General features: G+C 46.8%; 2 protein-coding genes across 4 annotated transcripts in view; both read right to left on the reverse strand.

The window, feature by feature from the left end:
* Positions 1–5,999, reverse strand: part of EHD4 (EH domain containing 4) — a 23,694-nt gene extending 17,695 nt beyond the window's left edge. The window contains exon 1 of one of the 2 annotated variants that reach the window (XM_015287117.4): positions 5,720–5,999. In XM_015287117.4, coding sequence (XP_015142603.2) covers positions 5,720–5,958 — 239 coding nt within the window. In that variant the 5' untranslated portion in view covers positions 5,959–5,999. Of the gene's footprint in view, positions 1–5,321; positions 5,577–5,719 lie in introns of those variants that run through there. The other variant, XM_046942108.1, reaches the window with a different exon arrangement.
* Positions 6,000–8,721: 2,722 nt separating this feature from the next.
* Positions 8,722–12,718, reverse strand: part of LOC423226 (cytosolic phospholipase A2 epsilon-like) — a 38,977-nt gene continuing 34,980 nt past the window's right edge. For both annotated transcript variants that reach the window (XM_015287115.4, XM_040701895.1), the window contains 2 exons: positions 12,213–12,399; positions 8,722–9,483 (listed from right to left, as the gene is read on the reverse strand). In XM_015287115.4, coding sequence (XP_015142601.2) covers positions 9,167–9,483; positions 12,213–12,399 — 504 coding nt within the window. In that variant the 3' untranslated portion in view covers positions 8,722–9,166. The remainder of the gene's footprint in view (positions 9,484–12,212; positions 12,400–12,718) is intronic.

The following is a 12,718-nucleotide window of genomic DNA, read 5'->3' on the forward strand; positions in this document are numbered from 1 at the left end:
CATGTAGACAGTGGGCCAAGTTTGATATAGCAAGTCAAGACTTGACAAGAGGCTCCCAGAGCAGCAGTGAAAAGCATCATACTGGATCAAACGCACACAAGAGAAGTCCCAGATCCCACAGGATAACAAGGAATCACATCTTGAACAGGACAGACTCTTTAGTAGGGTCTGTTGTGATAGGACAAGGGGAAATGGTTTCCAACTAAAACAGGGGGGTTCAGATGAGATATAAGGAAGAAGTCTTTTACAATAAGGGTGGTGAGGCACTGGAACAGGTTGCCCAGATAGGTGGTGGATGCCCCATCCCTGAAGACACTCAATGTCAGGCTGGACCAGGCAACATGATCTAGATGTAGGCGCCCCTGTTCATTGCAAGGGATTTGGGCTAGATGGCCTTTAAGAGTCCTTGAAAACTTTAACGATTTGATGATTGTATTACATCTATGTCGGGGATCCAAATGCAGGCTAGGACACCTCCGTGGTAATAGGATCACTACTATCAATCAGAAAAGCTCATGAAACAGGCAAGCATTGGCCATGAACCTTCAGTGGTGGTCTTCGTTTAGATGACTATAAAATAATCTCATAGCATGCCCATGAGGCTGCCAGCACACACAACACTTGCAGATTTTACAAAGAATTGGCAGCATCATGCCCCTTTCAGGATTTTCAACACGCATATTTTCAGCTCAGTACTCAAAAAAAATAGTTTAAATTCAAGTTAGCTGTGTATGTGAGACACAGAACAAATATGAACAAAGTGCTATGGAGTTGCAATACTTCCATGCTAACTTCAAGGATGCTGCTGTAGAAGCCAGACTCTTGAAGTGGTGACAATGCAGGAAGGCATGAGCTCCTTCCAAATACAGGTCCCACCCAGCAGCCAGTGCTGTGCCTGGTGCAGCTCTTCAGCAGACAGCAAGCACTTTGCAGGGCAGGTATTTTCCATTAAGGCGCTGGCTCACAGACGCACATCCAGAATCAGGACAGCCTAAAATAAACCCCAAGATCTTGAGTGCTGGCAGTACAAACTATATCACACTTCCTCTCATTATGAGAATACTGCTTTCACTCAGCCACACAAAAGGGAAGAGCAGCCTCCTATAAGCTGAAAAGCTGCAAATGTCTTTGTATGGCGTGTGATTTTAGCACAGGAAACTACCTGGATTTTTAGCATCCGTGACCACATGCCCTCCGCAGGAATTTTCACCAGAGGGAGTTCAAAAAGATTCACAGGAAGAATGCTTAAAAATAGCAAGCGCCCCAAAGACAGTCTGGATCAAACAGCAGACATCCTGTTGACTTGAGGACTTGCTCTTCTCCCTTTGTTTTCACCTGGGCTATAACCTTTCTGCTGCACTAATAACCATTTGTCTACGTCCCTTGGCCAGATCTATAGCCAAACTCCGGGAAACCAGTTCACAAGGTTCCAGAGATAGCAAAGATTACTCACAGTGGCGGATGCTGATAATCATCTAAAGTCTGCACGCTTCAGTTAAGCCACGCTAACATACAAACACAGGCTAGTTGGACAGATGAGCAGTGGGCAAGGATGCAGTGTGATGTATGGAGAGACTGACTGAGCCTCTTTTCCTACGGCTGCTCTCCTCCATTCTACATGATACCACAAATCCTCCTCACTTTTTTTTTTTCTTAAGAACACAACAAAACTAGCAGAAAATGTTTGCTGCAGTACAAGAATTCATACAATCATGGAATCATAGAATGAGTTGGAAGGGATGTTAAAGATCATCCAGTCCCCTGCTGTGGGCAGGGCTGCCACCCACCAGATGAGGCTGCCCAGGGACCCAGCCAAGCTGCACTTGCACGCCTCCAGGGACTGGGGCACCTACAGCTCCCTGGGCAGTCTGTGTCAGCACCTCACTGCCTTCCAAGTGAAAAATTTCCCCAACATCTAATCTAAATCTCCCCTATTCTAGTTTAGAAGCATTCTCCTTTGTGCTTTCATTCTGTTTGAATAACAAAGAGATTAAGAAGGCCTCACCCTGTCAACTCCAACACAAAAAAATGATGCAGCCCATTTTTGCCATACACCCAACTGCACACCGGTTACTACAGATACAACAGGGAGCCTTCTCAGAACTCAGCTCTGGCTGAAGTAAATAGAAGGAAGTTTACCATCTTCACCTCTGCGTAATACCTCTGAGCACAGTAAGATAATCAGCTGGCAAGCTGAGGAATTCACTTCTGGTTTTTCTCATCACAGTAAGTAAACGAAAGAAAGCAAGAGGAAAAAAAGCAATAGAAAAAGAAAAAAAAAAAGGCAAGAGAAGAAATAAAAGCAAGAAAGCAAGCAAGAAAGAAAAACCCAACACTCGGTCTCTTATACTTCTAAAAGAAAAGATATTAATAAGTTAAACATATCACAGTGGAAGTTCAATGCATTGTGGCAAGGAAAGTAAAAGCTCAGTGACTACAGACTTGCAGTGACGATCCTTATTCTCTGGTACACCACCGTTTTCTTCTCCTGTCGCTCCTTTTGCCACTCTGAAGCAGCTATGGGAAGCTGAGAGCATTCCAGAAGCTGCACAGGTACAGTGCCAAGTAGCTTACATGGAGATAAGCACTTGGCACTCAGCCATCCTCCCACCCTACTAAAAAAGCAATCAGACAAGCATTACCACTTGGGCCTGGGTATTGCTGTTTGAGTTGTCAGCACTGTCAGTTACCTGAATAAAACGGTGTTATCACAATACATCTTACTCAGTGAAACCAGGAGGTTTCACTGCATTGTTCCAAGTGCAAAGCATATCAGCAGCATCAAGGGGAAAAAAAAAAAAAAGAGGGGCTGTCAGTGTTTGTTTTCCCATCTCCGTCTCCTGGGACATGTGGTCATTGCTAGATCAGTGTTTTCCATGAAGACTTGGTGGAAGGAACTGGGTGGATGTGTCTGAGCCATGAAAACGTGCAGTTCTCACGATAATTTCCAAATCAGATTACACTGTGCTGGGTAATTGCAACGAGTAAAGCTAAAGTGAATATTCACCAGCACAACAGATTTGTGGATTTACATATGAACGTGATAGCAAGCACTGAAACAGACCAAGTGTGTCCTTCTGATTCTGAAATGAAGAAAGGTGAGGCAAAAAGCTGCTTTAGTTAAGATGTAAAATAATGTTTGCTTGCCAAAAGGCTACTGGCAAAAATAAAAGGAAAAATGAGATAAAGTCTGACTTCCTTCTGAAGAAAACTAGCAATTATAACCCTGAATTACAATCTTGAGAGGTTATGGCATTTTTCCATGAAAAATCACCCTCTGAACTGGATTTTGAACATCACTCTGACATAACCTTATACTATCGTTATAAGCTGCTGCTGTTGAAGAATGTTTCCCCATCCTGCTGCAGCCAGCTGCTATCTACAGGTGTTATCTATTCCATGGCAAACCCTGATGCAATGAATGCTTATCTGCCCCCTGGGAAGGTGCTGGTGCTGAGGTCAGCCCGTTGGCCTGCAGAGCACTAACAACTGCTTTGTCACTGACAGGGTCTCACTGGTCAATTCCTGAGGTCTCCAGCACCCAGCCAAGGACAAAACCACACTGTGATCTACCTGACTAGGGATGGGATGAAAGGGGCAAGTGGGGGAAAAGAAGGGCACAACGCAGTAAAAGAAATTGTTTCCACCATTCAGTCACAGATTTTAATGAGAAGTATGAGAAAACAGCTTTAAAATTGACATTTACCAGAGGATTCAAGTCTATCTGGACCTCCTACCCCAGCAGAGACAACTGCAGTCTCACTGCTCTGGGAAATTAAGCTAAGATGTTTGGAAATGAAATTTCCTTCTTCATCCAGACAGTATGTTAATACCAGTTAGCCCTATTGCTCAGTATTTTATGGTTAAAGTGGTAACACATTACTTACAAAGCAATGGCACCAAAAGCACTTGTGAACCACCTCAAGGACCATCATACTGACTTAATCCCAGTACTTAACATGGGCACCTGTAAAGGACAGAAATTCTGAATGCCCATAAAGGAAGAATGTGAGTTCTCATTCAAGGCAAACTGCTACAGGAGGGGAAATAAATCCTATGAAATGACCCAGCAATTCAGATGGCAGGTGGCACATGTCCAGGTGCACAGCATGCTGGCCTGTTCTGTCTCCAGGTTACTCATGCCCTCATCACCCAGGTAGGAATACTTAGGGTGTTCTACGATCTATCACAGAACCACTGAGTGGGAAGGAACCTCTAAAGGTCACCTAGCCAACCTCTTCTGCAATGAACAGGGACACCTACAGCTAGATCAGGTGCTCAGAGCATGACCTTGGATGTCTCCAGGGATGGGGCATCCACCACCTCTCTGGGGAATCTGTTCTGGAAATGTTTACCTGGAAACACACCCAGACCACCAAGACAGCTATTATGTGAGCACAAGCAACAACGAAAATGCATCAGTCAGGGTGGCTAAAGAAATGCTAGGAAAACCTCTAAGTCACCCAGCCCACAAACGCGGACTTCCTTTCAGCTAGCACTGGGGATCCTGAAACTGAGTTTCCCTTCTTTTAGTGACAGACCCAGTTCTATTTTTAACGCAGTGCTCCAATCAAACCTGCTCTGTGTGTCCACAGGAGTTCAGTACCCACCAAAGAGCCGTGCTCGGCCTGGAGCTCCCATGCAGCTGCCAAGCAGGAAAGGAACACAAATGCCTCCGCAAACATCTGAAATAGCGCAGGTGAGCAAAGGCAAACTGCTCTGCAGTGCAGGAGGGAGGGAGCACATTGCAAAGGGAAACGATGTTACAGGCAGTAACCTTTGGAACTAAGGGGACATATTTGTATCATTTACAGAAGGTCAAAACTTCACCCAAAGACCTCTCAGCAACTTCTGCAGCGTCCTAAACAATCTTTATAGAATCACAGCATTGTTCGAGTTGGAAGGGACCCTAACTGGTCACCTAGCCCAACTCCCCTACAATGAACAGGGACACCTACAGTAGATCAGAGTGCTCAGAGCCCCACCCAGCCTGACCTCAAGCATCTCCAAGGATGGGGCATCCACCACCTCTCGGGACAACCTGCTCCAGTGCCTCACCACCCTTACTATAAACGACTTCCTCCTCATATTCCAGCTGAATCTCCGCTCTCTTAGTTTGAAACCATTTCTCCTTTGTCCAATCACAACAGACCCTGCTGAAGAGTCTGCACCCTTCTTTCTCACAGCCCATCTTTAGACACCGAAATGAAACAGGAGACAAACACACCAAGACAAATGCAGGCACACTCCAGCTCCCTAAAATCCCTGCAAACTTCACAATGAGAACAGGAAAGACACAAAAACACTACAAAAGTACCAACCATATCTTGAACTTAGGAGGAGAGGAGAATAAAGGAGATAAGGTTACATGGTCGTTGATGACTGACGCTCTTTTAACGCAAAGTAACCAGTTCTGAGAAAAGTTAACAGGAAGTACCCAACGAGGCTACTACCAGCACGACGTGAAACCGAGAGAACCTCCTTAACCAGGAAGTTAAGGCAGAAGAACCGCAGAACACGAGCACGCCCGGCAGCAGCCCCATCCCCAGCACGGGGCAGCCCGCGCCGCCCCGCTCGTTGCCAGCACCTGCCCGGGTGGCGGGCCCCGCACGAGGCGAGCGGGGCTGGGCGCGGGGCTCAGCGGGGCTCAGCGGGGCAGCGGCGTTGGCGGCCGGGGCGGCTGCCGGGAGCGGGGCGCGGGCCGGGGTCCGCCACCTACCGGATGAAAGTGGTCTTGCCGGTGCTGTACTGCCCCACCAGCAGCACCATGGGCTTGTTCTCGAAGTCAGCCTCCTCCAGGGCGGGCGAGTGGAACTCATGGAAGCGGTAGTGCTCCTCCAACGGCAGCAGCTTGCGGAGGTAGAGGTCCCGCAACCCTCCGGTCACCGTCTGTACCACATCGCTACCGCCGACTCCGCGCTCCCGCCCGCCGCCCTGCTTCCCCAGCCAGCTGAACATCCCGCCGCCTCCTGCCCGCACCACACCGCAACGCTTTGCCCGCAGCACAGCGCCGCTCCGCTCGTCCCTCCCCCGGCACAGCCCTACCCGGTGGGGAGGCGGCGCCAGAGCCGGGAGCGCCCGGGAGGGAGGGCGGGTGGCTGCAGCCTACAGCATGACCCGACCCGAGCCGTCCCAACAAACCCGCCCCCAGCAAATTAAAGGTTTTCTCGGCTGCGGAGCTGACGCTGGGGCCCCTCGCAATGAAACCCGGCGGCTCCTCTGGCAGCTCAGCGGCCCGGATGCCTCTCGTGTTTCCCTGCTGACGGCTCTGTGTGTCACCGTGCGCCGCCGCTCCGCTGCCGCATTAGGAGCCGTCCCAAACGCGGAGGAAATTCCCCCGATGGCATTCGTGTTTTGCAGTGCGGTTTAACCGGACGTCTCGGTAGCACGTTCAGCTACTCGGGAGGATCACCTTTTCCACTCACTGTAGAATAGATTTTAACAGAACACAATAAATATGCCGAGACATCGAGGACATCTGTGAAATGAATGCTTTCCAGTAAAAATAGTAAAAGCTCGTTCTCCCGGTTAATAAATAAATAGCCTGGGGATTTTCTTCTGAATCTGCGCTTAAACAGAATGTTGGAAGTGCTTCCTCTGTGTTGCAGTCAGTCAGACATCGTTGCCTGTTCTGCAATATCCCTACAATCTAAATCCCTTTTGGCGGGCCCAGCACCCTACTGAGCCCACTGACCCACAGTTTTAGCTATTCACCTTCCTTCCTTCCCACTTCCACCGTGACCGTTACCCGCTCTCTGTGCTCCCTCTCCTTCCCAAGCACATCAGCAGGTAAAGCTGTGCCCCTTCCCTGCCGCCCTCCCCGCACTGCTCCCCAAAGAACAGCTTCCAGCTGTACCAGCGCTCAGCCCCAGCATTCAGCCTCGCTTCCTTGCTTCATGTTTTATTTAGGGCTGCACACGTGTTTTGCAACCCTTTTGTTGCAATTTCCATGCTGAGTCTAAACATTTTATGCCGCTTCAAGAAGGGCCCCGTTGCCTGGCTTCCTCATTCTGTGAAATGCTCTTACAAATTCGGAATGCTCCTCATTTTTTTATCATCTGCAAAAATAGCTGAGTGTGGGGTCAGGCCTCTCACCTTCTGGCCCTTGATAGCAGCCAGCACCGAGGCAAGAGAGCATCAAAGAGGGCAAGGGAGCTGTGGTGCTTCCTTGGGCTGTGCTGCCTCTGGGGTTGGTGGCTCAGTGCACATTTAGCAGTGCTCGCTGTTCCCTGCATTTCATTCCAGCCGTCCCTTCCTTAGGTTGCAGATGCTTTATCTCTTTGCCCCTTCTGTGGAAGCTGTTCCACCTCTTTGGACATTCTTGTCATTCTCCCCCGTGTTCTCACTGAATATAGGGAACTCAGGGCTATGAGTTATTATTTCAGTCCCACTCTGTGCTTTGTGAAGTGGGGTAAAGTGCCCATTGTTCTCCATGACCCCTTCGTGGTGGCTGGAAGGCAGCAGGAAGGGCAGGGCAGTGCTTGCTCTCACACACCTAGCTTTGCTTGTCTTCAGACTTCCTGCCTGCACGCTTCCTGCTGTCAGCAGGACAGTTTGCCCTTCAGACAATAAAGCTCCAACCATATGTGGGTAACTGGGAGCGCTTCCAGATTCCCAGGTCTGGCTGTGCCCTCTGGCTGCATCCAGACCCGTACTGTGAGGAGCACCAGCACACACCCTCTGCTTCCCATGGGATGTAACTGTCAGCACATGGGAGCTGTGCAGGCTCTGCAGCATGCTCCAGCAGGTGAGCACGTGCTGATCTCAGTGATAAACAGGTAAACTATTTCTGAGAAGAAATTCTTCCTAATATCCAACCTCAACCTCCCTTGGTGCAACTTAGGGCCATTCCCTCTCGTCCTGTCACCATTACCTGGGAGAAGAGGCCAATCACCTCCTTACTACAACCTTTCAGGCAGTTGTAGAGAGTGATAAAGTCTTCTCTGAGCATCCTCTTCTCCAGACTAAGCATCAGAGATGCTCTAATCTGTTTCATTCAGTAATCAAATGAACCACTCCTCTCTCTCTCGCTGTCTTCTATATATTCCTCTCTAATCTATTCCTGTGTATTATAAATGAATCTTATAAAGGGCTAGTGTTTACTTCTGCAGATAACCTTAATCTCCCAGATCGCCCGCACAGAAGAATGTCCCTGTCTACACTCCAGGAGAGCCCGATTCTCACTTCCCATGGTGGTGCCCAGCATTTTACAGAGTTCCAATGAGGATCCCATGAAGCACCTTATCCAAGTGCTATGAAACCTGCTGTATCTGCATCAGGAAAATGGACTGCTCATATCAGAGAAGCTAACTTCTGCTGGACTGCTCAGCAACAGGTTAAAAAGTCACATTTGAATGAGTGCACCTCTGTTTTACCTTTCTTTTCAAATGTAACGGCCTCAAAAATCTTTGAAGTTGTAAGCCTAACGCTTAAATGTGATTTAACTAAATAAATTAGTGTAAATCGGTTCTCATAGAGTAGAGCCTTAAATGGAATCTTAAATGGTGTCAGGCTCCTGGGGCACTTCACACCCAGGTCTGGAACAAGTGGCATTGCTTCCTCAGTACATTTTCAGAAGCTATGAAGTAAGTTTGCATCTCATGTATAACTTGGCTTGCTAGTAGAGGAAGAGGCTCCTAGAAGAAATTTCTGTAACATGTATTTACTGCAAAAAATATTTATTTTCTATAACTCTGACTTGAAAAAAAGTGTTTTCTTGTATAAAGTTTAATATTTATTTACAGTCACATAGAGAATCCTTAGCTCCCAAATAGGTTTTGATTTAGAAACAATGGATTTTGTTCTCTGTTGCAGTTCTGGACTTATGCTCCTCTCTTACTACAGTGCAGGTAGAAAACCAGCAGCCAGTGTCAGCTTCCTCATGCCCTCATGTCCATAGAATGCAGCCTTGGCCTGAAGGGTCATGTCCGTAAGCAAGAGCACAGCACCTTGCACCCAGCCCTGCTCCGGGACTTGTCAGCGAGGGAAGCACATTAATTCATTAAGGAAGAGCTCGGCTTTGTGTGTTTATGCCCTACGCTGACAGACAGGCTGCAGCACTTCCGATGACAAACAAAGTGTTTTCAGCATTCTTTGGCTTTTCGCTACCTAGGCAAGTTCCTTTCTTCTTTTTTGTTTTTTTTCCTTAGCAGTGCTTGTGGATGTTTTATTTCATTTTTCCTACTGCTGAGTAGTTGGGCAGATGCTGGGACGCCTCTGTGTTGGGCACACCCATGCCATCATCACTAGCAGGTGGTGGTTTTTGCAGTGGTTGCTGTTTCTTCTGCTGCTTTTTCCGTTCCACTGCTGCACGCAAGGCCTGGAGAATCAAGTCTTTATTATTCTGGACATTGTAGTAGCTCAGGTTCACCAGTTTGTCAAAATCTTCCTCTGAATAACTCAGGTTGTTTATGTAGTATGGACCACAGCTATTGGCAACATCAACATCACCCTCTGCCATCTCTGAGGGACTACGTCTCACCCCTAAGGGACAAACGGTGACTTGGTTAATCAGCAGAACAGCCATTAGGGTCAGGCACTTCTCAGGCATGCACACATAGTTGATCACAACCCAAATTGTTCCCTTCAGAGGTGTTTTACTGATGGGATATTTTACTGCTGGGGCAAGGTAGCAGCCAGGTCCCCAGGCCACACTTAGTGCTGATACTCCTCAGCCCTCACTTTGCTGCCATGTTCCGGACACTGCAGCACCTTCCATTTCCAGCTAAGGTGGCAAGTGAATCGTGTTTACTCTTTCCCTCTTTCTTCCCATTCTCCCAAAGCAGGTAACCACAGCCAGGGCTTCACTACTATACTTTCCAGTTTCTTTCCAGGCAGTGAGCTTTTGATGCCATTGCCAGTTTCTGCTCCTTCTGGCCCTGCCTCCATATATTATATCCCTCACTGCTATATCTCCAGAATAGACTGCTGAAAATCCAGGCATCAGCGATTCAAGCTTTCCAGATGCAGAGCTGCCTTTTCAGCATCTCCCTTGGCTCTGCATAATCTACTCAGCAACTCTTGTTGCATGCTGGGAGGAATTTTTAAAAGATACAGAAAACAGACCTCAAAAGCGACATTCTCTTGTCTAAACTCAGAGACTTCACAGAGCCACGATCGGAACACAGCCCAGCAGCAAATGGCATAAATATTTTCTGTAATTTCCTCAAGCTACTTGCTGCTATAAAAACCACAAGCTTTATGTAGTGTCAGTTGCTATGATGGACTTAATGTTTCCTGAGATTTGGCCGAGATGCTGACAGAACCTTTCAAGCCCAATTCATCATCCCAGCATAATCAGCATATACATCACAGACCCAGGTAAAACAACCAGGCAGGTAGTCCCACAGGTGTAATCTCTGGAAGCATTAAATTCATCATATATGATGATCTGAAGACAAATTCAATTAACTTATTTAATTCATTTAGTGGTAGAAAGCTAATTCAGAACTTGATTTGCAGGGTATCAGAGAGCATACATTTATAGAAACCTCCACAGCATGCTGTTGGTACTGGGAAAAAACACCCAAGGCTTAACCTGGAATCACAAATCTCAGCAAATTCATGGATATCAAAAGTGTCAAGTACACAACACTTTTTTTTTTTTTTTTTTTTACTGCCTTCATATGTCACCTGTGACTCAGAACAAGAGTTGATCTCAGTTGGACCTGACCATTGGTTCTCTATGCTCACACTAAGAGGGTTTCTGATTTAGCTGCTGTTTTAGACACAGCGCTGCTCAACTCCTGGGCTCCAGTTTACGCCTTTGACTGCTAATGAACTGCTGGTCCTCACCCTGGGCAAGAGACCTGAAGGAGGGGAGATGCTGTTGTGTGCCAGCCTCCTATCCTGGTATGGGGACTCACGCATGTTTTCTTCCTTCGACATCACTCCCACATACTCCCAGTTTTCAAACAAACAGCTGCCATGAGGGAAAGGGAGCAGTGACAATCCAGAAATGGGCACTAGTGCTGATCAGGCTCAAAATTCCCTTTGCTATACAAGCTGGTGGACAAGCTTGATATAGAATAACCACCAGTTTACATAATGGAATTGGTACTTCAGACGCTGTATTTGGTCTGGTTTGGGCAAGGGCACAGCACTGAAGCACTGTAAGCCCAGAGAGGTTGTGGATGCCCCATTCATAGGGGCATTCAAGGCCAGGTTGGATGTGGCTCTGGGCAGCCTGTTCTAATGGTTGGCGACCCTGCCCATGTCAGGGGGGTTGAAACTAGATGATCATTATGATCCTTTTCAACCCAGGCCATTCTATGATTCCATGATTCTAAGCTGCTGCCTGCCCACTGCTAGCAGAGAGCATTCCAATGTCTATGCATTCTCAGCCTCCCAAGGATTGCACAGGTCTTTTCTGCTGCCTTGGAGGACAGCTGCAAGGCAGCAGAATTTTTATGGCTCACTTAAATGAAAAGGAAAAAAGAATACAATTAGGGCAGTAGTTACTGGATGTTTTGTTATTACATTTCATGTACCATACACCACCTCAGCACTTTTGGTTTTCAGTACACTGTGGGGCTTTGAAGTAATTAAAACATGATCTCATAGCATGAGGTAGGGATTCTAGTTAGCATCAGAAGCAGTAACCAAGACTTTTGACACCATCAGGGGTAGAATAGAGCTCTGTCAAGATTCATCTGTTTTGAAATGACTGGCAATGTTGCTATTTAAATTCTTTAAAGTTCTAAAGTAGGGCCCACTGAAGTGGGCAGAAACTGTGTGTCTTAGCTATAATTTTCATCACTTCACCAGTTCATGCTTTTGTTTTCAAGGTTATCTGCATTAACTGCAAGCCTGGAAATTATTATAAATAATGAAATCCTTCAGATTCCCAAGAGCATTCCATGAGAGGAAAGGAGGGGAGGTATGAGAGGAAATAGCCCTGCTAATTTCTGCCACTGCAGATAAACAGAATATACTTTCTGTTCTTTAATTCCAGAACCTACCTATGAAAAGCCAAAATAAACAAATGAATTTTGAAGAAGGGCATTTTTGTTCAAGGCTGACCTCAGCCGTTGCTATACTTTTAAGGAAAATTTGTGTATTTTCATCTCTTTGGTATAAGTTTGGATACAAGCAGAGGGAATTTGAGCCTACAAGTGTTTACAGGGTGGTCTGAATAACAGATATTGTACAGTAGAAAAGACAAAGTAGAAGGCTGCTGCCTCTGACCACATGGTGGGTGACTGTAAACTTACCAGGGGCTTTGTATTCCCTGAAGGTGTCATTTACAAGTGGGAAGAATATCACAATAGGGGTTTCTGGGCTCTCTTTTTCACCAACAATGTAGCATTCCTTCAGCTGTGGTGTTTCCTGATCATCTGGCACCTCCTTAGGGAAAGGAATTCCTTGTTTTGCAAAGTAATTAGAGGCTTCTTTCAGAGGCTGGTTTGCCATCATATGAAAAGAAAATGAAATAAAGCATCAGAACATAGCAGGGATATTTTGAATTTGACCAAACCCCAGTTTTACCAGGAAGGCTTGTGGGTTTTAGCGCCAAGATTCTGACAGATTATGGCATGTACCCAATTAAGGTATTGTAGGCAGCCAGTGGAGCCCAGCTCTGGAAGGCCAGGTAGCAGGTGGTCTGAATCACAGATGGCTATTCAGAGTCCTTGCATTATGGTGTCACAACTAAATTATTAAACATTTTCAGCTGTATGGGTTCTACATCTAACTGCTTTCAGATCAAGTGAAACACATT

The sequence above is a fragment of the Gallus gallus genome, chromosome 5 (genome assembly GCF_016699485.2).
Source record: "Gallus gallus isolate bGalGal1 chromosome 5, bGalGal1.mat.broiler.GRCg7b, whole genome shotgun sequence".
Lineage (NCBI taxonomy): Eukaryota > Metazoa > Chordata > Aves > Galliformes > Phasianidae > Gallus > Gallus gallus.